At 47.2% G+C, this 26,434-nt stretch overlaps 1 protein-coding gene across 1 annotated transcript in view; it reads right to left on the bottom strand.

Moving 5' to 3' along the window:
- Positions 1-26,055, bottom strand: part of KLF13 (KLF transcription factor 13) — a 36,321-nt gene extending 10,266 nt beyond the window's left edge. Inside the window, exon 1 of the mRNA XM_058156120.1 lies at positions 25,006-26,055. Within this exon, the coding sequence (XP_058012103.1) occupies positions 25,006-25,552 (547 nt within the window). The 5' untranslated portion in view covers positions 25,553-26,055. The remainder of the gene's footprint in view (positions 1-25,005) is intronic.
- Positions 26,056-26,434: the final 379 nt, after the last annotated feature.

Genomic DNA, 26,434 nt, shown 5'->3' with positions numbered 1-26,434 from the left:
CTTCTCCCTTCTAGCACGGATGATGTTACCTAGTTCGCAATGAAACATCTGCAAGAACACAACCAAGCTCAGAGGACCCTTCGATACAGCATCTCCTGAGCTGTCCTATTGTCCTTTCTCTGCAACCCGCATGGAGGGGTGGAGAGGATGTGGTTATGCAGTATCAAGTGCCCTATTACTGGCAGGAAAGAAAGCAACTGAGAAAAAGAGAGCATTAGAACTCGTTGCCTCATATTTGTTAAGGAACAAGCAGTGTGGCAAAACGTCTTGCATCAGCCTCAATTCTTCAGAAGCCACCTGTGCGAAACAGTTGCTGGGCCCCTGGAAATATCTGTTGGCTATTAGGACATGGGCTACTGCTCTTCAAACATGGGATCATCCTCTTGGTACAACCAACACCCGCAAAGAAAAAAAAAAGAGCAGAATAACAAAATAACAGAGATGGAAGGAACCTTGGAGGTCTTCTAGTCTAATCCCTTACACAAGAAGGAAACCCTATTTCACTCTAGACAAATGGCTGTCCCGTCTCTTCTTGAAAGCCTCCTGTTGTGACCCAGGTTCCTGGACCCAGACTCCTGGACTCGGATGATTCAGAAAATGAGGGAGAAGACCTGGCAAGCCCTGCTTCTCTTGAGCCCTCTCCCTCCCTGGCACCCACTCAAAGGGAGGGGTCGGCAAGGCCTGATTCTCCCGGGCCTTCTTCTGATTTGGCAACGCCCCAAGAACAGTTTTGGAGGGACGCAAGGTTACGAAGGCTTGATCGGCGTGCGCAGCAGCGGAAGAGTTGGGACAAAGCCAAGTCATAATTGTCATGCAGTGACATCTGCAGAGACTATAAATAGGAGGCGGGACTTCCTGGTTTTTTGTCTCGGACAAAGCAATGAATTTGGGGCAAGCTAATTCATGGAGGGAAGAATATATTCGTGAGTAATTCTGGCCTTATCTATAATTTCCTCGTTATCTCCAGAAACTTGGCAGGCCGTGGGTAGACGTGGCCAGGACATGTATCTATGTAAATAAAAGGAAAAAAAAAAGGAAGGCCTCTGACGGACTCTTTGCTGGGAGTATTGGGGGAAGGGAAACAGAACATTTTGTCCGAGACCTGACTAAAACATCTTCCACCAAAGATGGATCAGCAGCAGGTACAGCAGCAGTTAGAGCAGCTACACGCGGCTAATCAACAGCTCCAGCAGCAAGTGGCCCACTTGGCAGGCCAACTTGCTGCCAGGAATGTGCCTGCAGCCCCCCCCCATCCTCCCACTCCTCCTCCTCGTCGCAAGTGCCCGATAACCGTGCCGGATAAGTTTTCTGGGCAGCCTGAGATGTTCCCGACCTTCTTGGGACAGTGCCAGCTCTACATGGCTATGAGGCCAGAGGATTTCCCAGACGACCGGGCTAAGGTGGCCTTCGTGATTAACCTTCTTTCCGGCTCGGCTGCTCGATGGGCCACGCCTCTTGCTCCAGGACAGCCCCTGCTGGCGGACCAACAGCGTTTTGGCAGCACCTCGCACCATGTATGAGGACCCGTTCGAATGCTGACGGCAACCAGGCGCCTTAAGGAACTCCGTCAAGGAAACGCCCCTGCAGGAGTACATCGCGAATTTCGTCTTTTGTGCCAGGACTCTGACTGGAATGATGCAGCGCTGGTGGACGCGTTCCAGGAGGGACTCTCAGAGGAATTGCAAGACGAGCTGGCCCGGCGTGGAGGCGCCATGACCCTCGACAACTTGGTGCCTTTGTCTCCGCCTCGATGCCCGTCTGCAGCGGCGACCGTCCCGTCGCACCCCGGGACCCTCCGTCGACATCTGCACCCCACTTCCTGCACCACCAGCACCCAGGGTCGCCCCACGTTTTGTAACCGCTGCGGAAGAGCCCATGGAGTTGGGAGCGGCCAGACCTCGCCTAACAGCCCAGGAGGCGGAACCGGGCGCCAAGGGGATTGTGCCTGTACTGTGGGGAGCCCGCCACGCGCTTCTTGCCCCAGAAAGCGGGGCACGACGCCGTCCCCGAATCACAGCGTGACCAATCGGAAGCGGAGCAGGCCCGACCTCGGGAAACCCTAGGTCGGGCACGTACTAAGCCCCACTGGACGTTGGAAGTAGACTCTGGGCCCCTCGGCATCTGATTCTGGACACACGGATATGGTTGGGGAACCAGTCGGACGGGCTCCAGGCGCATGCGCTGGTGGACTCAGGGCCACAACAAACTTTATGGACCAGGCCTTTGTGACCCAGTTTGCGGTCCCGTGGTTCCGTGGACCCTCCGATGCGGGTAGAGACAATTGATGGGCGAGAACTGGTGTCCGGCCCCATTAAATTCTTGTCTATCCGGTAGCCCAAGAAATCGACCGATTCGACCCCTATCTGACATTTATTTGTCTTGACTTTTAATCCGGCTGTCCGGAAAATGCTCAAGACCTTTCTTAACCGCTCCCCCAGTTCCTCCATGTTTTCCCCTGAAATTAGGACATCATCGAAGTAGGGAACTACCCCTGGGAGCCCTTGCAGTAGTCGTTCCATCAGGTTTTGGAACAGCCCTGGTGCCACACTAACCCCAAATTGCAATCGGGTGCATTTGAATGCCCCCCTGTGCGTCACAATCGTTTGGGCTTCGGCTGTGCGGGCGTCTACTGGCAGTTGTTGGTAGGCTTGGGCCAAGTCTAACTTTGCAAAGACTTGCCCTTGCCCCAAGGAGTGCAATAAATGTTGCACTACGGGAACCGGGTACGCGCTTTTCTGTAAGGCTTTGTTAAGCGTCGCCTTGTAGTCAGCGCAAATTCTAATTGACCCGTCCGATTTGATGGGGGTGACGATTGGCGTCTCCCACTTTGCGTGATCGACTGGCACCAAAACCCCCTGATTTATGAGCTTGTCCAGCTCCTTATCAATTTTTGGTTTTAGGGCAAAAGGGACTCTCCTCGCCTTAAGCCTAATGGGGGCTACCTGGGGGTCTAAGTTGAAGGAAATAGGGGTCCCCTTGTACTTGCCCAGGCAGTCCTTGAAGACATCTTCGAACTCGTTAAAGAGAATGTCTTTCAAATTGCAGTCACTTCTGTAGATGCCAGTCACTCCCATGCCCAGGGCACGAAACCAGTCTAGTCCCAACAGACTGGGCAGAGTTCCTTCGACGATCGTGATGGGCAGGGTCTTTTTGTGAGGGCCGTACTCGACTCGGACGGAGGTGGTCCCTCGAACAGGGATGCGATTCCCCTGGTAGTCGTGCACTCGTAGCCGCTGTGCTTGCAGATGGCGCGACGGACGGCAGCCACTTCGCCAGGGTGTCCCAGGACATGATGGTGATCGCTGATCCCGTGTCCACTTCAAGCCTGCACCGAACTCCCTCGATCTTGGGCTTTGTGAAAATCTTCTTTCCACTTTGGTTGAGGCGCGCCTATAATGACAGTCGTTTGGTTAGACTTGCGCCTTTCTTGTTTGAACCAATCGCGGGCCGCCTTTCCGGTTCAGCGTTGGATTGGTCGATTTGAATTTTCGGCGGAAGGTTGGGCGCTCTGCAAACCTGAGCTAAGTGTCCTTTCTTCCCACACCGGCATGTTGCGTCTTTAAACCTGCAGCGTTGGCGCTGATGCTGCCCTCCGCAGCTTCCGCACTCGCCACGGTCCTCAGTGTCGCGTTTCTCGGTCCGGCAGACCTTCCTCATCCTCGCCCTCACCTTCGGATTCGGACTGAATCTCCTCCTGGTGTACTGGCGTTGGCTTTGCGCTCGTCTTGGATTGAAGAGGCTTTTGCAGAGTCTCTGCTGCTTTAGTAGACATTTCGTGTGCTCTGGCCTCGTCCAGGGCGGTGGCTAGTGTCAGGTTGCTCCTGGCTTGCGGTCGTCGCCGTGGCGGATGTCCTGACCCTCGGATGAGTTGCTCGAGTAGCACTGCCTAAGTCTCGGTATCCGCAGTCCTTGGACGCTCTTCTTAAGGCGGCCATGTAGTCACCGATGGACTCGCCCTCCATCTGTCTACGTTCTCCGAATTCAAACCGTTGCACGTATTTGGACGGCGTCGGTGCGAAATGGTTCTTCAGTAAAGTCTGCAGAGTCGGCCACGATACCGATTGTATCGGCGTTGGCTCTGCCAGGGCTTCCGCAATCTCGATTACCTCCGGCCCGCAATGGCTTAGGAAATAAGCCCGTTTGCGGTTATCGGGGATCCCCTGTAGTTCGTTGGCTTCTAGAAAGCTTTCGAAACGGGTCATATATGTTCCCCATTTCTCCTTGCCCGGGTTGTACGGTGCGGGTGGCGTGTTTGCCATTTCCGCGTTTCTGCCCTGAGTTTGCTGGGTTCGGGACTAGCGTGCTTCAGCTCGGTTCTGGTTCTCCTTAGCCTCGAGATCCCATCCTCGTCGCCAATGTTAAGTTCGGGAAGTAACGAGGCTGGAGACCAGGGTAGTGACAACAGCTCTTTAATATAGGGTGAACCCAGCAACAGGCTGGGGGAAAAACCTCTCCTTTTATACAGTTCTGCTGGAGGCTTCGTCCAATCAGCAACGTGCTGATTTCCCGCCCAAATATTTAAAGGCACAACTGTTAATACATAACAGTTGACAAAACAGTTTGGCTGTTCCAGCTCTGCTAGAGGACTTTTTTTTCCCCAGTTCCCACCTATTAAGGAACGAAATTTCATTTCCTTTGGATGCTCAGATCAACTCTGTCTACCCAAAGGACAGAAACAATTGCTACAACCTTGAGAATCAAACAGCCCTCCCCTTGTTCCTTATGGGGTAAGATCCTATTGCTCTATTTTCCTATAATGTCCGAGGTGGGTCTATTATGTTACATGCCCTTAGCCCCATGTTTCTCAATCTTGGCACGTCAGCCCTGCCCCGACTTGGTCCTTTAGGCAAGAAAGACCCTCAACTCCATTTGTAGTAAAAGGTATACTTCACGAAAAGCCAAGTGGATGACAGTATAGCAATGGCAGAACTAAATGGCAGAACTAAAGCACCAAACTTTCCTGGTTAACTTTCCCTGTCCAGTTCATTCCCCTTGCTGGTCCCTTATTGTTTAATTATATTTGAATCAATTGTTTTAGGAACTATCTCTTGAACGGTGGGCTGGTTGGTGAGCAGTTACGTTTCATTACCAGTGCTTTGACCTTGAGATGGTATCTCTGGAAGGTACGATGAATAGTTAGCCTTCCCCTCCTCCTAACTGGCTTCCTCCTTCCATGGCAGTTTGGCAGCTAGCAAATGCGAAGCTCAAGTGAATGATGGCAGTCTTGACATGGCAGCTTTAAGCTGTATGAACTTCAACTCCCAGAATTCCCCAGCTAGCAATGCTAGGGAGTTGAAGTTCACAAATCTTAAAATTGTCAAGTTTGGGAAACATTGCTCTAAGACAAGCTGAAAATGTGTGGACTTCAACTCACATAATCTTAGCTGAGGTATTCTGGGAGTTGAAGTCTACATATCTTGGTAATTTAAGATTGAGAAACACCCTCTTAGAGACCAACTGAAATGCTGCACAGTGTTTATCTATGTATTTAATTTAGATGGCAACAAGCAGACTTTGGGTGGCAAACCATCATAACGTAACTGAATACCAATATTTCCATCAGTTGACAGTGCTGCATTGTGCTCCAGAACTCTTCTTGAGGCTGGAAGTTAAGCAGAAATAACAAGGAACGAAGGAAGGCAAGATGAAAAATGAGCATATTGTATATTGAGCATATTGAGCAAGCTTTATTAATCAATCCTATGAGAAATATTTATAGCATTGAGTTTTCTAACAGATAGATCTAACTATCCAGGATGTCCGTTTCTTCCTTCCCAAAATGAGGGTGAGGTATCTTTCATTAGATGAAGATAAGCAATGACATGGTAATTAAATGACTTAATCAGTAAAGATCCTATCCTGTCCTATTCTATTCTGTTCTGTTCTGTTCTGTTCTATTCTATTCTATTCTATTCTGTTCTGTTCTGTTCTGTTCTGTTCTGTTCCGTTCCGTTCCGTTCCGTTCCGTTCCATTCCATTCCATTCCATTCTATTCTATTCTATTCTATTCTAATTCTATTCTACACTCTATACTCTACACTGGGGGTCTCCAACCTTGGCCACTTCAACCCTGGCAGACTTCAACTCCCAGAATTCCCCAGCCAGCAAGGAGTTGAAGTCTGACAGCTTTGGTGGCTGGGGAATTCTGGGAGTTGAAGTCCGACAGGCTTAAAAGTGGCCAAGGTTGGAGACCCCTACACACTATACTACTCTACCCTACCCTACCTTACTCTCAGTGGTGGGTTTCAAATTTTTGTACTACTGGTTCTGTGGGTGTGGCTTGGTGGGCATGGCATAGCTTGGTGGGCGTGGCTTGGTGGGCATGGCAGGGGAAGGATACTGCAAAATCCCCATTTCCTCCCACTCAGCTGGGACTTGGGAGGCAGAGAATAGATGGGGGGCAGGGCCAGTCAGAATTTTTACTACCGGTTCTCTGAACTACTCAAAATTTCCGCTACCGGTTCTCCAGAAGTGGTCAGAACCTGCTGAAACCCACCTCTGCCTACCCTATTCTCCAAAAGGTTTTGGAGTTTATTTCATGTGGTTACACGATTCTGTGGCCTTCAGTTGAGGAGGCGACAGAGAGAATAAAACCTATTTATGTTCTCCCATGACCCACAGCAGGATGTTTGATGGCCTCCAACTGCCTGTTCTCTTGGGTATAATATGCAGAAGGTCTGTCGTGATGGATAGATTTGAACTTTTCCACTGGCTCAGGCTTCCAAAGGCTTCCAAAGGCAGCTTCTTTCTATCTGTATTTTTGCATCTCTATTTATCACTACATCCTTGGTTGCTTTCTTGCAGATGTTTCATTACCCAAACCAGGTAACACCATCCGTGCTAGAAGGGAGCACTCATGAGCAACACCCTTCTCCCTTCTAGCACGGATGATGTTACCTAGTTTGGGTAATGAAACATCTGCAAGAACACAACCAAGCTCAGAGGACCCTTCGATACAGCATCTCCTGAGCTGTCCTATTGTCCTTTTCTCTGCAACCCGCATGGAGGGGTGGGAGAGGATGTGGTTATGCAGTATCAAGTGCCCTATTACTGGCAGGAAAGAAAGCAACTGAGAAAAAGAGAGCATTAGAACTCGTTGCCTCATATTTGTTAAGGAACAAGCAGTGTGGCAAAACGTCTTGCATCAGCCTCAATTCTTCAGAAGCCACCTGTGCGAAACAGTTGCTGGGCCCCTGGAAATATCTGTTGGCTATTAGGACATGGGCTACTGCTCTTCAAACATGGGATCATCCTCTTGGTACAACCGACACCCGCAAAGAAAAAAAAAAGAGCAGAATAACAAAATAACAGAGATGGAAGGAACCTTGGAGGTCTTCTAGTCTAATCCCTTACACAAGAAGGAAACCCTATTTCACTCTAGACAAATGGCTGTCCCGTCTCTTCTTGAAAGCCTCCAGTGACGGAGCACCCACAACTTCTGGAGGCAAAGCTGTTCCACTGATTGATTGTTCTCACTGTCACGAAATTTCTCCTTATTTCTAGGTTGCTTCTCTCCTTGCTTAGTTTGTTTCTTGTCCTGCCCTCAGGTGCTTTGGAAGATAGCTTGACCCCCTCTTCTTTGGGGCAGCCCCTGAGATATTGGAAGACTGCTATCATGTCACTCCCAGTCCTTCTTTTCATTAGAGGACATTCCTGCAATCGTTCTTCAAAGCATTGGATCGAATGTCCGTGTCTGTTTCCTTGGTTTCACAATCAGGCAACTCAGCTGGGATCGTCGGAGGCTTTTAAAAGCATTTTTTCTACAACCTCTTTGCTGAAGAAGTTGTAGAAAAAATGCTTTTAAAAGTCTCTGACAATCCCACGCGATCATCAGAGGCTTTTTTTTTTTTAACTTTTAAAAACATTTTTTCAGCTGAAGAAAAAATGCTTTTAAAAGTAAAAAAAAAAACAACCTCTGATGATCGCACAGCTCAGCTGGACATGGCCGGGGGGGCAGAGATTTTTGCTACAGGTTCTCCGAACCACCCGCCGCCATCACTATTAGATCGGGCGATCCGGTCCGAACCGGGAGCATTTCACCGCTGCTTTGAACCAACATTTAATGAATGGTCGTATGATGTGGATGACCTGAACGTTCCCAAACTAGGGAGGGATGGAAGGGCGGTTTCTCCAATGGGTAAAATAGTGCAGGGGTCCCCAACCTTTCCAGATTGGCAGCCCAGCATGGGGGGTGGGGGGGATGGAAGGGATGGTTCGTGCAAGGTGCACACTTGTGCACAGCTCCATTGTGCACACTTGTGCACAGCTCCATTGTGGAGCTTCACACCTGAGCACAAACACCCACCGCTTGCACGAGTGGAGCTTTGTATGCACACTTGCTCATCACTTGTGCAGCCCAGTTCCAAAAGGGCTCCGGCCCCGGGGGTTGGAGACCCCTGAAATAGAGTATGAACTCCATGAGTGTGTAAATTAGGCTTGTTCCGGGCATAGAATCAAAAAAAGCCCCCAGCCAGAATATTCGTTTCTGCGGCAGGAAAAAGCGCTGGGAACCCTTCCGGCGATAGGCCGATCATGCAAGATTTTGGGGTGGTAGCGGTGCGGAATTGCGCCGGCTAAGCAAACCAAGGAGTATTTTTAAACAAAGCGTCCTTAAATAAGGCTTGGCACCTCTGGGCAAATATCTTTCCACTTCCCCTGTTTTTTGTACAGGCACTTCAAACTGACCAAGAGGCTGAACCTCAAACCACCCTCTGGGCAAATGAGATATTTGGGGTTTGCATAAAAGGTGCTTTTTTTCCAGGGTTCCATCAAAGGAAAAAAGAGAGAGAGAGAGAGGAGGAGACGCCGATCTTCACCATTGGCCTCTTTCTTTGAACTGAACGCAGGGCTATTTTAAGCCCAGCCGTTGATTTATTGCCCTTGGAAGGTCTTCATTTATCTTTGGGGTTTCCCGGTTGTAAAAGCCCAAAGTCTTTCAGCATCTACAAACTCCAGCCTGTGTGTCATCAGGGTTTGATTTCGGTCTGAACTTCGGAGTCAGCAAGGCTATTTATTCCTTCCCAGATCTGTGCCACCCTGGAGCTGGAAAGACCTCTTGGAAAAGAGAGCTCGCTTTTTCCATGAATAATTTGAAAATGAAACCTCATCCTTCCTTCCCTCATGTCCTCTCCTTCTGCCTCCCCTGTCCTTGAACGGGTCTCAGCCTGACATCACTGAGCTTCTCAAAGAATACGGCCCGGTGGTGACTCCAGGAGCTTAATCCCTCACTGACCAAGGCGTGAGCTCAACTCTGCTGAGCCGACTTAACCAAATGGACTCGCTCTCCTGGACCTTCCGAGGCAAACGAGCAGAAGCGCTCTCCACCTCTGCAACTCTACATCCTACAAAGGGTTCCCCCCACCCCCAGGTCTGCTCCTTCTTTTAGATCGGGGGGTCCAAACTTGGCAACTTTAAGACCTGTGGACTTAAATTCCCAGAATGGACGGCTGGGGAATTCTGGGAATTGAAGTCCATAGGTCTCAAAGTTGCCGAGGTTGGATATCCCTGCTTTAGATCTTCAGCTAGCTGGGCCTGAGGTGAACATATGGCTGGAGCAAGCTTTGAACGTCTCAGGACAGCTAATTTCAGCGGCATAGAAGGATGGTCTTTTATTAAGGCTTCTTATTATGGCCTGTCTATTTCCCTTCCCTCCCTCTTCCCTTCCCTTCCCTTCCCTTCTTTCCCTCCCTCCCTCTTTCCTTTCCTTTCCTTCCCTTCCCTTCTTTCCCTCCCTCTTTCCTTTCCTTTCCTTCTTTTCTCCCTTCCTTCCTTCTCTTCCTCCCTCTTTCCTTTCCTTCCTTCTTTCCTTCCTTCTTTCCTCCTCTTTCCTTTCCTTTCCTTCCTTCCTTCCTTCCTTCCTTCCTCCTCCTCTTTCCTTTCCTTCCTTCCTTCCTTCCTTCCTTCCTTCCTTCCTTCCTTCCTCCCTCCCTCCCTCCCTCCCTCTCACTATAGGCTTCCCTTAAGTTCTCCCCCCAAGAAGCTGTAAAGACCCTGTCATAAGACCCATTAAGGGCGCCTGGCATCTTTGGAGCCACAGTTCCTTGTTCAAGTTTCAACACATCTACCATCGGGTGGGGTGGGGGAAAAGTTTGGCATTGCTCACACATTTTACGAGTGTTTTTTCAGTAGCTCTGTGTGACACTTTCCACAAGGCTGCTAATGAGAACCAGAAAGGGTGTTTCTGTGTTTTGCGGCAATCAGTTCATAATAAGAAGGGTAATGGAAAAGTTGTGTAGACAAACAATAAAGCCAAAGCAAACTCTTCCTTCTTTATTTTTATGCACACAAGCCAGGAAGCTTTGCCAAAGAGGTGAAACTTGAGCATGTCTCCAGGTAGTCCTTGACTTATGACCACAATGGAGCCCCAGATTTCTGTTGCTAAGCAAGACATTTGTTCAGTGAATTTTGCTCCATTTTACTGCCTTCCTTGTCACAGTTGTTAAGTCAGTCAGTCGTTAAAGTCAATCAGTTGTTAAATTAGTCACACAGTTGTTAAGTGAACAATTGACTTTGCTTGTGAGAAGGTCACAAAAGAGGGATCAGGTGACCCCCGGACACTGCGACCGTCATAAATATGTGGCATTTGTCAAGCATCTGGATTTTAATCACGTCACCGCGGAGGTCCTGCAACAGTCTAAGTCACTTTTTAAAGTGCTGTTGTAACTTTGAATGGTTGCTAAATGAACTGTTTGTAACTCGAGGACTAACTGCATAAGGAACCTGCTGGCAAAGGCGTTGGAGAGCACGCATTTTCCTTTCCAATTTGAGGTCCAAATGGACCCTCGATCCAGGAAGCAGCATAAATGAATCTCCATCGTGGAGGTCCATCCTCTGACAACTGAGCAGCTACGCGGGTCTCTATAAACCAGAGGTCTTCAAACTTGGCAGCTTTGTGGACTTCAACTCCCAGAATTCTCCAGCCAGCATGACTGGCTAGGGTAGAGGTCTTCAGACTTGGCAGCTTTAAGACTTGTGGACTTCAACTCCCAGAATTCCCCAGCCAGCTATGTTTCCTGGAGAATTCTGGGAGTTGAAGTCCACAAGTCTTAAAGCTGCCAAGTTTGAAGACCTCTGCTATAAACTGATCTGGATAAGGCGGGGAGGGAACCGTGGGACCTTTTGAGAGGGCATACATCAGGCTCCAAAGAGTGTGTACTCAAGGATTAATTGCAGATTTAATCCGGGCCATTTCTGAATGCGGGCCACACCTGTGCCTGACTCATCGTAAGTACACGTGGGTGGATTACAAAGCCTTCTCGGAAGCACAGCTGTCAGGGCCGAGGAAGGGGCTTGCCAACGAACATTTGCATGCAAACAAAATCATCCAGCAAACAATTGGGAGACCCTGAGAAAGCCGGCCGGGTGCCCAGGCTGTGCGTGGCATCTGCTCTTCTGGGCTAAGAGCATCTGAACGTTTGCACTCCTGTGCAACTAATCAAGGAGAGAAGCCATTAGAATGAAGGAGGAATTTCCTGACAGGCAGAACAACTAAATGGTGGAACGGTTTTCCTCCAGAAGTTGTGGGTGCTCCTTCATCACAGGAGATTTTCAAGAAAAGCTTGGACAGCCACCTTCCTGGAATGGTCTAGGCCCGAGATGGCGAATCTATGGCATGCGTACCACAGGTGGCATGTGGAACCATATCTGTGGGCACATGAGTGTTGCCCTAGCTCAGCTCCAGTGCGCAAAAGCGGGCTGCCCAGCTGATTTTCAGGCCTTCCGGGCCCACTGGAGGTCGGGAAATGGGCCTTTTCTGGCCTCCGGGGAGGGGGGGGCGTTTTGCCCTCCCCAGGCTCCAAGAAGGCCTCTGGAGCCTGGGGATGGCAAAAAACGGGTCTACGAAGCCCACTGGTAACCTTTTTACTGTTGCGTGCCAAAAGCAGGGGGATTGCGGGGGGGGGGGTTGCACGCACATGCGTGGGGTGTGTGGGGGCATTGAATTATGGGTGTGGCACATGCACGCCTGACCCCCCTGCGCTCCCCCCGCTTTTGGCACACAACAGCAAAAAGGTTAGCCATGACTGGTCTAGGCCTCCTGCTTGAGCAGGGGGTTAGAAGATCTCCAGGGTCCCTTCCAACTCTCTTATTCTGAATATCTTCTGGATCCTTGGCCCAGAGAAATTGGAGAATGCCCATCCTGTCTGACCAGATTTGAGAGGTTCAGACGACTGAGGATAGATGGTCCCTCAAATAACCCAGCCCCCATATACAATTAAAACCAGATATTTTTTTTATTGGGCATTTTTCCGGAGAGATATAGTAAGGAAGATACGTATTTAATTATACGCATAATAACAGCAGCAAGAATTGTATTTGCACAAAATTGGAAGGTAGAAAAAATCCCGTCAGAAGGTGAAGTAATATAGAAGATTTTAGATTGCGCAGAAATGAACAGATTAACATTAAGAATAAAAGATAAGGAGGAATCGGTGTATTTCAAGACATGGGGAAGATTTTATGTATGGTTAGAGAAGAAAGATGGATAAAAGATGATAGATTAACAAATTAGACGAAGGAAAGGCAAATGAGAGAGAAGACAGAAAGAAATAGAAACTCAGATGACACTTGTAAAAATGGAAAAGGGGGAAAAGGAAAAAATGTTACTACATAAATGTACAATCATGATGATATATGTGTAATTGCTAAAATTGAAAAGAAATTGAAAAGAAAGTATATATTAATAGAAAACTGGGGCTGCTTGGATACCAATAGGGAAAATATTGGGCAACAATGGAGAAAGAATGGAGAGAGGACTAGAGGGTAAGATAGGAGGAGAGAGAGGAACAGAAGAAAGGGAAAAGGAGAGGAAGAAAGGGCAGGGAAAAAGAGTAGGAGAGGAGATTAGAAGTGGGGGAAGAAGGGAGGAGAGGGGGAAAGGAAGGGGAAGGAGAGAAGAGGAAGGAGAGGAGGAAAGAAGAAAGTAGGAAAGAATAGAAGAAGGCAGGGAAGGGAAGAGAGAAGAAGGAGAAGGATTGCTGTGAAATATGGGAGAAGAAAGGGTAGAAATTCAACCCCAAATATAATTAAAAAATCTTTTTCTTTCTTTCTTTCTTTTAGAAAATATATGTATATCTGTGACTAACTATGAATAAGAGAATGTACATTTACGATATGTTTATAAGAAATAAAATAAAAAACTTTTTAAAAAATAATAATAATAACCCAGCCCAAAGCTATGGAAGGCTTTAAAGGTGACAACCAGCATCTTGAATGGCAGAAGCCCCCTGGCAACTAGCGCAACTCATACCGTAGAGTTGTACTGTTATATACCCCAGGAATTACAGATTTGCTCGTCCTGATTAAAATGGACCAATAATACAGACCCTCCTAGCCTTGAAAAAGTTTTAAGACTTAAGCTCCCCAGACTGAGCCACCAGTGAATGGAGAAGAAGCTCGTGACCATTATCTCTGAAAATACTAGAAGGCAAAACTGAGGAAAGTACAGTAAATGAAGCCAGAGGCTATGTCTTGTTTTGTAAACCATCTCAGATGACTCAGTCAACCAAGATAAACGGCTGGTGAAGAGAACTGCTAGGCAATTTGGTCTTGAGTAACATTCATTTTAGGTCAGAGGTAGAATTTAAAACATCAGGAGTTGGTTGCACAAAGAAATATGTCCTCGGTCTTTTCCAAGATGAAGAACCTCAAGATTTGCTGAGCTCAATTCCCAGAATTCTCAGCAATAACCTGTCGACTGGGGAGTTCTGGGAACTGAAATCCCAGTCCTGAGGGATTGACTTAATTCATCTTCTTCCGCATTTAACACAGCAGCTCCTAGCAGTTTTCCAATGCAAATTCCACATGCTGATTTAACTTTTTAAAATCATACCTGGTCAGGAAACCAGATATCTCAGAAAGCGTTTACTCTGTAAGAATCATGAAGCACAGTTTTAAAAAAATAGGTGAAGCTCCAGTTGTATTATTAGGGCTGGCTTTTTTGATCCTATCCTATAGATGCCCGCCCCCCCAATCCTTGGTGGAGAACTAGTGAGTTTTACAAAGTGATTCATTTGTATTTCAATCTGTAGGTCTTTGTGAGTTGTGACCTATTCTTAAATTGAGAGTCGATTAATCCCATTCCTTAATTAAAATAAGTGTGGCCCTAGGGTGCCTTTCTCTGATGTTGAAAAAAAAAAGCAGAAGACAACAAAATTCAGCAGACAAATGATCTCATTTATTCTTTGAAGGAAAAGTCATTGTCCACCATTTCTTTTTATTTCCCTAGGGAAAATAACAAACCAGAAAGGCATTACTTGTAAAGAAGAACCTGCCATGCTATTAACTAATTGAAAGAGGTACTGCCCCAATTATGCAACTAAGGATCTGCTTGCTTAATCTACCAGTTAAGTTTTGCAGCCCCTTTTAAGCAAGCCATATCTAAAGAAGATCACAGCATTGATCATCTGAGATTCATAACCGTCTTACCAATCACTGCTCCCTCTTATGTGGAGACCCATTTCAAATACATAGAACACCCTGCTTCATTTTAGTCTCTGAAATGAAAGCAGTCCTCACTTAGACACCTGCTTGATCTTCTGACTTAGAGGGGTTAAAAATTGGGAACTGGTTTTCCTTTGTTGTGGAGCACAACACAAAGGTGCGGAATAGCTTTAGTGAGAGGTTTCTGAGGGTTGCTCCATTGGCAGTAGCCCTCTGAAATAGACTGAGCCTTCTTCTCGTTCGTCTTGTTTTCTGGTGGCTTCATGGATAGAAGTCTTGGTCCCGATAAGGAGGTGGTTTCCCATTGTCTTCTTTTGCTGTGTGGTTGTTTGTCTGCGTTTAGCTTTCAGTTCTGAGACCTCCAGATGGTTCTCTAGACAAACAATGACCATATCCATACTTGGTTGACTTCTTCAGGACCAGCCAAAGACTGATCATAATTTTGCTGAGCTTCAAAAGGATTGACTGGTCTTTCCTATGTCCCTCTAGCTGTTGCTTCATAACCCCGATGTGGAAAACACAGAGACAGTTTCTCCTACGTAACTTTGCATTTGTGACTCTAGAAAGTTGCAGATGACTTCTTTTTGAGAGACAGACTATGATTATTGTGTGCACTGTCATCACCCTTTGAATGTTTTGCCCCTCTCTGGCACTCAAGCAGGAAATGTAAGACAACCATCATCCTCCAGCAATAGGAAAACATGCTTTCTGCTCAAGTCAAGCGTGCAAATTCAGATAAGGCTGAAAGAGGCATCGAGGCAACTGAGGCTGGGTGGTTTTAAACTAAGTTCTGAAGAAGGAGATAAAAAGAAAATGAAGTCTCGTTGCCCTGCTGACTATGTACTTCTGGTAGGTTAGGTAGGACCCATGAAACGCCTGGAGCTCCAAGGTGCAAAATCTGCTTGCTCTTGCAGAAATCCCTTTCACTTCAGAGCTGGTTGTGCAAGAGAATTTACTTGTGCCTTGTGCTCCACAATGTTTTCTCCAGAATGATTTGAAATTTTTCTCCCTTTCAGTGTTGAAATATCTTAGAAGTCTTTTCCCAAGTTCAGCCAACTGCTAACGTGTCCAATTTCTCCCCTAAGTGCAAGTGAATCTCCTGGACATGAACTGCTGAAACGACAAGCTTTGCAAAGCACAGGCTAGATTTGTCTGGCCCCTCAGCCTGCACTTAAATAACCCTCACTGTCTGGCTGTTGTCTCACCAGCATACAGTAAGATCATGATCTCACTCAACCACGTGAGCTGCTCTCCAGCGAAAGCCAAAAAGGGCGACCGGTAAACAACCAAACTAGAACCATCCAAGGAGCCTTTAAGAAGGACTTCTGAACCGCATGCCCTCAATTTGGGCTGTGGCTTTGCCTTCCTGCTTTGACTCCCTCAGCAACATTTCAGATCCAAACAGTTAATCCAGGATTATTTGGAGGGAAACTGGGGAGGGAAACGCAGAGGCCCACTTGAAGTTATAAAACAGAAAGGAATCACGTGGCCGCCTCAGACGCATTCAAGGGTTCCAGGTTTGGACATGCCCCAGCCACGCACAGCCAGACAAAACAGGAGTTCAACACATGTGTGCTGAGATGTAAAAAAAAAATTGCTTTTTTAGAACTGATCTAAATGAAATGCTTTGTGTTCAACTTTTGTCAAGGAAGAGAGCAGTTTTGCTCTGCCTCTCCCCATCCTAAAATGTAGGGTATGCAGGACTCAATCAAGGAGAATATTTGTAGCTCTGGGTTGAAATGAGGCATCTTTAGTGCTTTCTGAGCTTGGTTGTTTTCTTGCAGATGTTTCATGGCCCAAATTTAGGTAGGTAATAACCCTAACCCTGACTAACTCTAACCCTGCTGATGTTCGTTTGTCTGCAAGACAAGCTCAGAGAGCACCAAGGACTCCTCACGCAGGACTCGTTCCACCTGCTTTAGATGGGAGAGACCGTGCTCTGGGTCTCTTCATTTGTGTCCCAAAGAGACACAATGGGATGATTATGAAGATTAGGAGAACACTCTAGCTTTGGGATTTCCCACTGAGTAACGTGTGATGGTCCATGATGGTCTTCTGCTGAAATTTCCACCCAGCATTTCTTTCTTTCTAGGAACAGATCCTCTTCACTTGAACTTTCTGACTGGTTACAGATGGTTGGTTGGTTTAATTTGGAAACTGGGAGAAACTGGTGGAACTGGTGGAACTGGTGTGTGTTTTCCACATCAGGGTTATAAAGCAGCTAGAATACCTGAGGAAATTATCTGAAGCACATAGAAGAGACCAGACAATCCTTTTGGAACTCAACAAAATTATGGACAATCTTTGGCTGGTCTTAAAGAAGTTGACCAAGCTTGGATGTAGTCAGACCTGACACATCTCCTCACTATGAAGTAGGCCAGTATTTCCAACCAAAAAAGTGTGCCCCATATAAGCCCAACTCTACATGTCAAATTGTGACCTGAATGATGCCCCTTCTGCTTCTTTGAAGACTACCAAGCAGGTCTCCCAACCCCAAACATCTTCAAGACATTTCCCTGGAAACTCTACTGAGAAGAAGCTAAGAGAAAGCTGCTCTATTTCTTTAAATGTTGAGCCTGCCCAAACAATTAGAATGTATCATCGTTTCCCTATCCGCCCTTCCTTGATGATCCAGGGAGAATGTCCAAGGAGGTCATGAACCCTGTTAGTTTCCTCCTGCCACCTTCAAGACCACCTCTTTCCAAAATCCAAACACCCCAACTTCTGAAGGACCCCAAAGAAGATGTCTCCTTTCAACATGTTCTCTGTTGCTTCAACTGGATAACAGAAGAGTTAAAATCCCGCCTACTAGGAGCATACCAGGCTGAAGAAGTTGAGGCGAGAGATTATTTTGGGTAACATATTTGATCGTGTGGACACTCCAGAGACTGTGAAGCAGGATCAGAGCAGCAGCAGCAGCTGAAGAAAATTTTTTACAGGCTCAAAAGGGAGCAATTATATATGCAATTTCCTTCCCTGATTCAAAAGCAATTTGACCCAGCAATAGAGGCCTTGAATTAACTCAGGTGGACCTGATATTGACACGTGCAGGCGGGATAAGTTCCTGGTCAGATGGAATTAAAAACTGCCTGCTGATATTCCCACAATTGCTCTTGGCTGCCATAAACTCATTTGAAAGGCATTCTTCCTTCCCCTAATGTAGGATTTGGAGTGAAGTTGCTAAGATCCACAAGTACTTCCCAACTCCTGAGAGCTGGGCAAATCTGCTTTAATCTGCTTGCTGGGTAAATACGTATTGTTTGTTTGTTTGTTTAAAAAAAGATTCCAAATATCAGCGTCTGTTGTGCCTTCTCCGATTTCTCTTCAAAAGAGCAGGACAAAACCTCCTGTCTCCAACGTGAGCTTGATATGTTAACAAGGCTAATTAGTCCCTTGGCACTCCTTTGCCATTATCTCCAGCAAATGTTGCCAGGGAACTCATAAGGGGGGGGGGCTGTTGGCCTCCTCATTACAGTAAAGAAAGTGGAATTGAGGGGGTTGGATAAAGAGAGGGCTGAGGAGAGAAACGTTCTTAATGCTTAGTTCTTTTGTCTCCGGCCAATTCATTACAATGAGAATTACAGCTCGAAACAATTAAGACGCCAAGACCACACCAGACCTGCACCCTGGGTGTCCAGATTCCAACGGAAGGGTTGTTTATAAGCGCATACCTCAAAATATAAAGTGTGAATATAACCAACAGGTTTTGAAAACAGTCAGTGAAGGGGCACAGATTAACGGCGAGCGCCAACTTTGAATGTTTCTGGCAGCCAACACCCAGCCTCCTTGATTGGCTGCACAGTTAGAGATGTCCTATTGACCTGCCTGATTTGGAGTTGTGGAAATTAAAAGTGATTGGAATGTTTCTTGGATTAGATCAGGGGTGTCAAACTCAACGCCCGGGGGATCCACATTCAGCCTGCAGGGTGCTTAGATCCGGCCCGCGGAGCAGCCCTGGAAACAGTGAAGGACCGGCACGTGGTGCCTCTGCCAGTGAAAACAGAGCTCAGGAGGGCTTCCTGGGCTCTGTTTTCGCTGGCAGAGGGTTGCAAGAGGCCGTCGCAGCCGAAAACAGTGCTCGTGGGGGCCGTGGATGGCAATCCCAACTCCGTTTTCGCTGGCAGAGGGTTGCAAGAGGCCGTCGCAGCCAAAAACAGAGTTTGGGAGCCCATTTTTGCTGGCAGAGCACTCGGGCCACCAAAGGCAACATGAGTAATGTTGAGCTGACCACACCCACCCTGGCCACACCCACCCCAGCCCCCCAAGGTCGGACACAACCGCGATGCGGCCCTCGATGAAATTGAGTCTGACACCCCTGGATTAGAGCAAGAGGCCTTCGCTTTGGGGAAGACCAGGTGCCAAAAAGGGCATAAAAGTAATTTTAAAAAAATCAAACAAGAACTTTGAAACATCAGAAAGTATGGCTATTTTTGTGACACTGCAGCCATCTTTTGTTTATTTTTGAATCATGTTGGGTCTGAAGGAACTACCCAATGCTGTTTCAAGGCATCAAGGCACGAACAGGTCCAAATAGTTGATACCTTGAACACCATTTAGATACTTTAAGCTCTGTCTTCTGCTTTGTGTAGAAGATGTCCATGGATTGAAGGCTCTTACCCCATTGTCCTCTACATCAGGGCTCTCCAATTTTGGCAGCTCCCCTGAGGAATTCTGGGAGTTCAAGTCCACAAGTCTTAAAGTTGCCAAAATTAGAGAGCCCTGCTCTACGGAGTAAGAGAGATACGAGGGGAAAGCTATCATGTTACTTTTGTTAATGTTGATTCTGTTCTCCCTCTTTGCATGTAGCAGTAACTAACTTCTAGTATGCTTGAGATGGACAAATGTTTGTCAAACATGGACTGGGGCAGTGAAAATCAAATATTTCTTTTATTTTCTCCCAGCTGTTCAAGGAAAACACACTTGCTTGAGGAATGCTAGCTTTCTGTGCCAAAAAGCTCCCCCCCACTTTTTTTTTTTTGCTGAGTGTTGACATTTCTGAATCTAATGAGTTAGCCCTTGCCTCCTCCTCCTATTCATTTATAAGCAAGGAAGGTGTGGAGACCCCACAAAGAAGAAAACATTAATAAGAAGATCTCCTTTCTGTGTCCCTCAGATCTCAGCCCAGGGAAGGCAAGTATTCCTTCAGTCCAGGGCAGCAGTGAAATCCATTTTTTTAAAACTACTGGTTCTGTGGACGTGGTTTGGTGGGCGTGGCAGGGGAAGGATGCTGAAAAATCTCCATTCCCACTCCAATCTGGAGCCAGCCAGAGGTGGTATTTGCCGATTCTCCGAACTGCTCAAAATTTCTGCTACCAGTTCTCCAGAACCTGTCAGAACCTGCTGGATTTTACCCCTAGTCCAGGGTCCAATTTGGGGGGTCCTTGGTGCTCTCTGAGCTTTGTTGTTTCCTTGTGGTAACATCATATAACCTAGATGGGTAAGCAAATGGGAGTGACCACTGATGGTGTTACGTAGACGGGTAATGAAACATTTGCAAGCCAACAACCAAGCTCAGGGCTACTGTGGGAAGCAAGCCACACTCACTTGCACTGATGATGTTCCTTAATTGGGTCATGAAACGTCTTCAAGAAAACCACCAAGCTCAGAGAGCAACAGGGACCGCCCCCCACAATTCAACTCGGAGCTACAGATATTCTCTATTGAATTCTCAAAACACCTGTTGCTCATGCCTCAACTCCAACTGGCTGCAACCCACTGGAATTGCAGCCAGTGGGTTGCTGCCGATGGAATTCCTGCTTTTTTCCTCACTCCCACTCACTGCTCAGTTTCTCCAAATCCCACTGAATGGCTTCCAAGAAGCCCTTTGCAGCATCCCTGCCAATGTAGCTAGAGGAGCAAATGAAATATTATTGCTTGTGGGCGGACCAAAAGACCACTGATAAAATGTCCTTAATTCCTGCCTTCTCTGGTGACTTATAATGTTCCAGGATGGAATTGTATTTCAGTTCTCTTATATGTCCACCACCTGCAAAAAAACAGGTTGAAGAGGGAGGGACAAACAATTCTTTTCAGGGAGAATTTGATTGCTCCCTTTGACAAATTTCTTTCTTTCTTTCTTTCTTTCTTTCTTTCTTTCTTTCTTTCTTTCTTTCTTTCTTTCTTTCTTTTATTCCTGTCTAACTCTCAGAGCACATCCAATGATAAAAATCACCCCGAAAGAAGAAATACCAGGTCTGAAACAACACTGAAAAGTTGGAAGGTCTTAGATGTTTATCCTTACCAACTTAAAGACTTCTGGACTTCAACTCCCAGTTCCGCAGCATGAATTTTGGGAGTTGGAATCCATCAGTCTTCAAGTTATCAAGCTTGGACACCCACCGTCTTAAATATTCCATGGACATGTCAAGGCCATCTTCTCAACAGAATGCTGGGACAGGATAGACACCCAAATCTGCTAAAAATAACAACCACAATTGTATGCCCAGTAAACCTGCTTTGAATGTGCATGCATTATTGAGAAGAAACACAGCCAAAGAGGGAAAATAGCTGTCGAAAGCCCGCTTTGAAGGTTTTATCAAGGACCCCAGATCTACATTGTGACTTATCATTCTCTCTGTAAAACGAGAACCATGTTTTTTTCTTGCAAATGAAAGCTGAACTTGTACATGCTTTATGATTTCAAGGCTTTTTTTATTATTATTATGTGCCCCTTGATACTTTCAGGAGGGTTTCAATTTCATTTCTTCCTATGATCTATTTTTTCTGCTTTTCATATGTGGTGTGGTTTAGGTTTCTTTGTTCTTGTTGCTGCAAAGTAATTTTATGAGCACCGAATTGGAGAGAAACGAAAAGAGGGTGGAGAGGAAGGAGACCTGTCTAGCAAGTAGAAGGTCTGTCTTCCAGGTCTGTCTGGCCATCATCAAACGTTATATGAGGCCTCTTTCTAAGCCTGAAGAGATCCTCTTAACTTTCTACTGGCTGTTAAAATACAGCACACACTCTGTGTCTATCCTGTATTTTGTTCACATGCAGACAGGAAGACAAAGAGGAGAATGATGGAATAACAGAGCTGGAAGGACCTTGCAGGTCTTCTAGTCCAACCCTCCCTGCTCAAGCAGGAGACCCTAGACCATTTCAGACAAGGGGCTGTCTGGTCTCTTTTTGAAAATTTCCAGTGGTGGATCACCTACAACTTCTGGAGGCAAGCTGTTCCACTGATTGTTCTCACTCTCCAGAAATTTCTCCTTATTTCTAGTTTGCATCTCTCCTTGGCTGGTTTCCATCCGTTCCTTGTCCTGCCTTCAGGTGCTTTGGGGAATAGATGGACGACTGCTGTCATGTCTTCCCTAGTCCTTCTTTTCATTAGACTATGCCCAATTCCTGCAACCGTTCTTTCTGTGCTTTAGCCTCCAGCCCCCTAATCATCTTTGTTGCTCTTCTCTGCATTCTTTCTAGAGTCTCAACATCTTTTTTGTATCGTGGTGACCAAAACTGGTCTATCCCTTGATTCTATCTCTCTGTTAATGCAGCCTGGGGTTGCATCGGCTGCAGCACATATAAGGTCAGATCAGCAGAAGTCAATAGGCAGCTAAGTGATTCAGGGAGAACAGCAGGTGCCTATTGCAAAGAAGCTGAGAACAAACCCTTGGTTAAGTCAACATTTGTGCCCGTATTACTTCATTACTAAGTGCGTTTGGGGAAACCTCTAGCACGTGGCCTGGATTCACGCAAAACTGTGCAACTTCCCAAAGAAACAAAACTCAGATTGAATGAAGCCTTCAAATTTTCTTAAAACATGCCATTCTCAAAGAGGAATTCAGTTAGAATCTAGCTGGTCCAAGCCAGGCAGTTCCCTCTCCAGTTTTAGGAGAAAAGTTGTCATTTTTGTTTTGTTTCCCATAGTGTCGGTTTGTTTACAATCCCACAGATTTTGTATTTACTACAGCAAAAAGTTGCTTAGGAAACAGCATTCTCTACTCATGAGAGACCACACTGAAATGTCATAATACGAAAGCAAGAAAGAAAGAAAAGAAAAGAAGGAGGAGGAGGAGGAGGAGGAGGAGGGGAGGAGGAGGAGGTGGGTGCTGAAAGGGAAATGTTGATTGGTAGAATTATAGAATTAATTTCCCCATTTCTCCTCCTCTGATTGTACCTGTTTCTTTATTTACATGGTAATAGATTTTCTGTACTTTCTATAGCTGTTTTTTTCCCCTTTATGCCTCTTGGATTTATGGTAATCCATGTTCAAAACCTGATATTGTTTGTTAATCATAATTCCATTTAAAAAAAAACCAGGGATTTTAAATATCTCTTCCATGTGAATTCTTCCCAACATTGTATGTTTATATTTTAACTAAAACCGTTGAATTGCTGAGCACTCTTCAAACTTTCTGAGCATAATTTAGTTTCAAATATGTCAACCGAATGAAAAAAAAACCTACTTAAATAAATAGCAGCATTCCTTTGGAGAAGTCTCTGCTCTCGTAGGAAGAGCTCAGTTTGGAAGGTGAGACATACGTCATGAATTGTAGGATAGCTGACTATGCCTGTGGAGGTGAGGGTGTCAGTTCCTTCGCCTTTTGCCCTGATTTTTCTCATTCTTGGCACTTGGACCACCAAGTCAACCCAACCACCTCTGGTTGAGCTTCATGCCAAGGAGCAAAGGAGAAGGCCTACCTCTTTCCAACGGCAGTCCCAGAGAGAAGAAGGTGGCTAAAAGCCAGTGACCCTGTTTGACTTTCACATCTCCAACTGCCTCCTGAATGATGTGAACTGGTTGGGTCGGACCCTCCCTCTCTCCGGGGCACCAGCTGCCAAGCTCCCCTCGTTCCCCCCCCTTTCCTCCCCCCCCCTTTGACTGCCTCTCTATCCAGCCGGGTTTACGAGCTTCAACCCTCTTTGTCTCCTGGGTCTAAAAGGAAGCAAAAGAGAAGTTCGGGCAGGAGCAGAAGGAGGAGGAGGAGGAGGAGGCGTGATTTGAGGACAGTCTGCCAAGTCGGAGTGGCAAGGGAGGGACGGGCGAATTTCCCTCCACATGAAAGCTTTGGTTAGGGAGGGTGATGAAAACACAATGCAAACAAGAAAAACAACCTTTCCTGGAAAGTGGCATCACCGTTCAGCCCGGCCAGCGTCATTCGGCAGAGATCGCGTAAGACCCAGGCGCCCTTGCTGGAAAGAAGACTTGGCTTTTGGACAGGGATTTTTTTTTAAAAAACCCAACAACAACGCATCTATAGCCTAGAAGCCTCCTTGCAAGGAAATGTCCCCAAATGCTGCCTTGATTTACAGGGGTAGGTTAGATCCTACAGGATATCACTACAGGATGCCATAAATCAAGAAGGGACCAGGCAGCAGAAAAGGCCCTATTTTGAGGCAGTGACCTTCTTTTAGCAAGAAAAGAAAAGAAAGAAAGGGGGGGGGAGAGGGAGAAGGAGAGAGAGAGAGATTAAAAGAGAGAAAGAAAGAGAGATGGAAAGAAAGGAAGGAAGGAAGGAAGGAAGGAAGGAAGGAAGAAAGAAAGAAAGAAAGAAAGAAAGGAGGGAGGGAGGGAGGGAGGGAGGGAGAAGGGAGGGAGGAAGGAAGGAAGGAAGGCACATTTAAGCAGAGCAGAGCATCAGAAAACTCACACATGAAGCATAATTCTTATCCACATAGAAATATCTCTGCTAAACCCGCAGATATTCCAGAGACCAACTTCTGACTGGGTGGTGTCCCATAATAGGTGAAGGAGGCGTTTTCCCGCTCCTCGTTACCCAACTCCTTGGGTGGCACCCCCTGAATTATGCAAAGTTATTCCACCAACTAACCGACGACGCGAACAAACCGAGGCAGTGCCCACGGGAGGCACAGATTGAAAACCAGCAGCAAGTTTTCAGCAGGGACAAGTTCAGACAGAGGGGGCTTCTTGGCATTCTAACCTCCATCTTGATTAGAATGAACATAGAGAGAAGAAGTGCCCATCCTGGTTATAACCATGAACAGGAGCTGCCCTGTTTACATTTTCTAAAATTGAGTCAATAACGGGGTTCTGGAAGGTCTCCCCTCCCACCTCTGTGGGACTGTACAGTATCCAACAAGGAGAAATGGAGAAAAAGTTGAAATTATGCTCATAATGGGTACAACGGAGAACCTCAGGAGTAGGCTACCAAGAGTTAGCTGGATAGTACTCAATGCAGAGAGCCCTAAAGTACCCCATGCACGCAAGGTGCTATCTCACAAAAAACCAGGTGCTAGCAACTTCAGAAAGAACTGCTCTGCTGGGTCAGAGAGCCAGAGGTCAGAAGAAGGTCTTGAACTGGCCATCAGGTGAGAACCAGGCAAGCGGAAGGAAGAGGGAGAAGAAAGGAACAGAGGGGGACAGGGAGCAATTCCCCACCGGCATTCATTAACAACTGGTTCATGAATGGCAACCCCAACATTGGGGTCTACATAAGCCTGAAGTTCTAAAGGTCTCTCCTCAACCTCTCTGGAGTTCAGTTTTGGAAGTCTGAAGTCCAGAGGTCCATCAGTTCCTCCTCCTCCTCCTCCTCCTCCTCCTCCTCCTCCTCCTCCTCCTCCTCCTCCTCCTCCACCACCACCACCACCACCACCAAGCAGGGAGCTCACCTGTGTGGGTCCTCAGGTGAGCTTTCAGATGCGAAGACTTGCCGTAAACCTTTTCGCACCCCACATAGTGGCATTTGTGTTTTTTCTGAGGTAATTCAGGGTCAAGCTGGCACCTTCCCCTCCTGCTCCTTTGTTTCGGGCTGGGCTGGTTGCCTGCCGCCAAGTTGGTAGGTGTGGCTGCTCTTTCTCCTCCACAATTGCTGGCTGGCAAGATCAGGTCTTGGCCGAGCGCTCCCTGCAAAAGGGGAGCTTTGACTTCCTCCTTTCGCTCCATCCTCTGAACCTTCTCCGGCTGAAGTGAGGAAGACTTTGGGAGATGTTGGTTTAAGTCAGCCAAAATGCTGGCCACGGCATACACTGAGGTGGTACCCCCTCCGTTGTCTCTTCCTGCCTCCTTCCCTTCAGGTTTCTCCTTGGGAGTCAAGTCCGTGAGAGGTGAAGCCACCCCAGCAGGTGGAGGTCTTGGTCCTTCCACAGGACCATGGATGATTGCCCGGCTGGACATGGAGACAAGGCACTCGGCAGCAAAGTAGGCAGCTGTGGCCATTTTCCACACCTCTTGGGGTGCACAAATCCACTCTGTCCACAAACAAACAAAAACAACTCCAGACGCTGGGCAGGGATACCTTCCTGAGAAGAGAGCCGGTTTCAGGAGAAGGACTCTGTGGGCAAAAGGCTCACCCTGTTGTCCTCTTTCTCAAGAGGAAAGGCTGCTGGTGGAAACATCAAGACAGACAAACCCTCTGCAGAAGAGCTGGCCACTCAAAGCAGACCGTCTCCATCGCAAGCCTGCTGCACCTCCGGCAGCTCTTCCCTTGCATGCTGGCGGCAGAAGTGAGCCAGCCTGTTAGAGCGCCTTCAAACCCCCCTGGGGGTGTGGCTCTGCCAAACATCTGGCTGTGATGTCACCACGGAGAGGCTGCATCCTGGGCTGATCAGGTTAGCAGCCCACGGAGACTCTGCCTGCCCTGAAGGCAGCGCTGCCAGGGGACAGACCCAGCAGCAGACCGGCAGAACAAGGTGCAGCCACCGAGGTGGCTGTGAATTTGACTTTGGCAGGAGACGGAGAGCAAGTCAAACGAAAGGAAGGAGCTGATTGGCTCCGGCCAAGCCAATCACAGTTTCAGGATTCCCGTTTGCACAATTCCCCAGATGAAGAAGGCATGGCTTTCTCCTGCCGGACCCAAAGGAGGGCCAGAAATTCAAGATTTGCCTTTGCCTTGCATTAACTCAAGATGAAAGTGATATTTCCTTCTGGCCCTGAGGGTGCAAAACAGGAGTTGGCCAGAAGGGAGAGAGGTCTCTATGAAGGTCCACCCCCAAGGGTTTCCCAATCCAGCACTGTCTGCCCAGGCTGGATGCCCTTCCCCATTGCTCCCAACCAACTCATGGAAGGCCACCCTCTGGTTTATGGACTAAGGAATGGTCA

The sequence above is a fragment of the Ahaetulla prasina genome, chromosome 13 (assembly GCF_028640845.1).
Source record: "Ahaetulla prasina isolate Xishuangbanna chromosome 13, ASM2864084v1, whole genome shotgun sequence".
In the NCBI taxonomy this organism is placed as follows: Eukaryota; Metazoa; Chordata; class Lepidosauria; order Squamata; family Colubridae; genus Ahaetulla; species Ahaetulla prasina.
The sequence above is the reverse complement of the archived record's forward strand: the minus strand, read 5'-3'. Positions and strand labels throughout refer to the sequence as shown.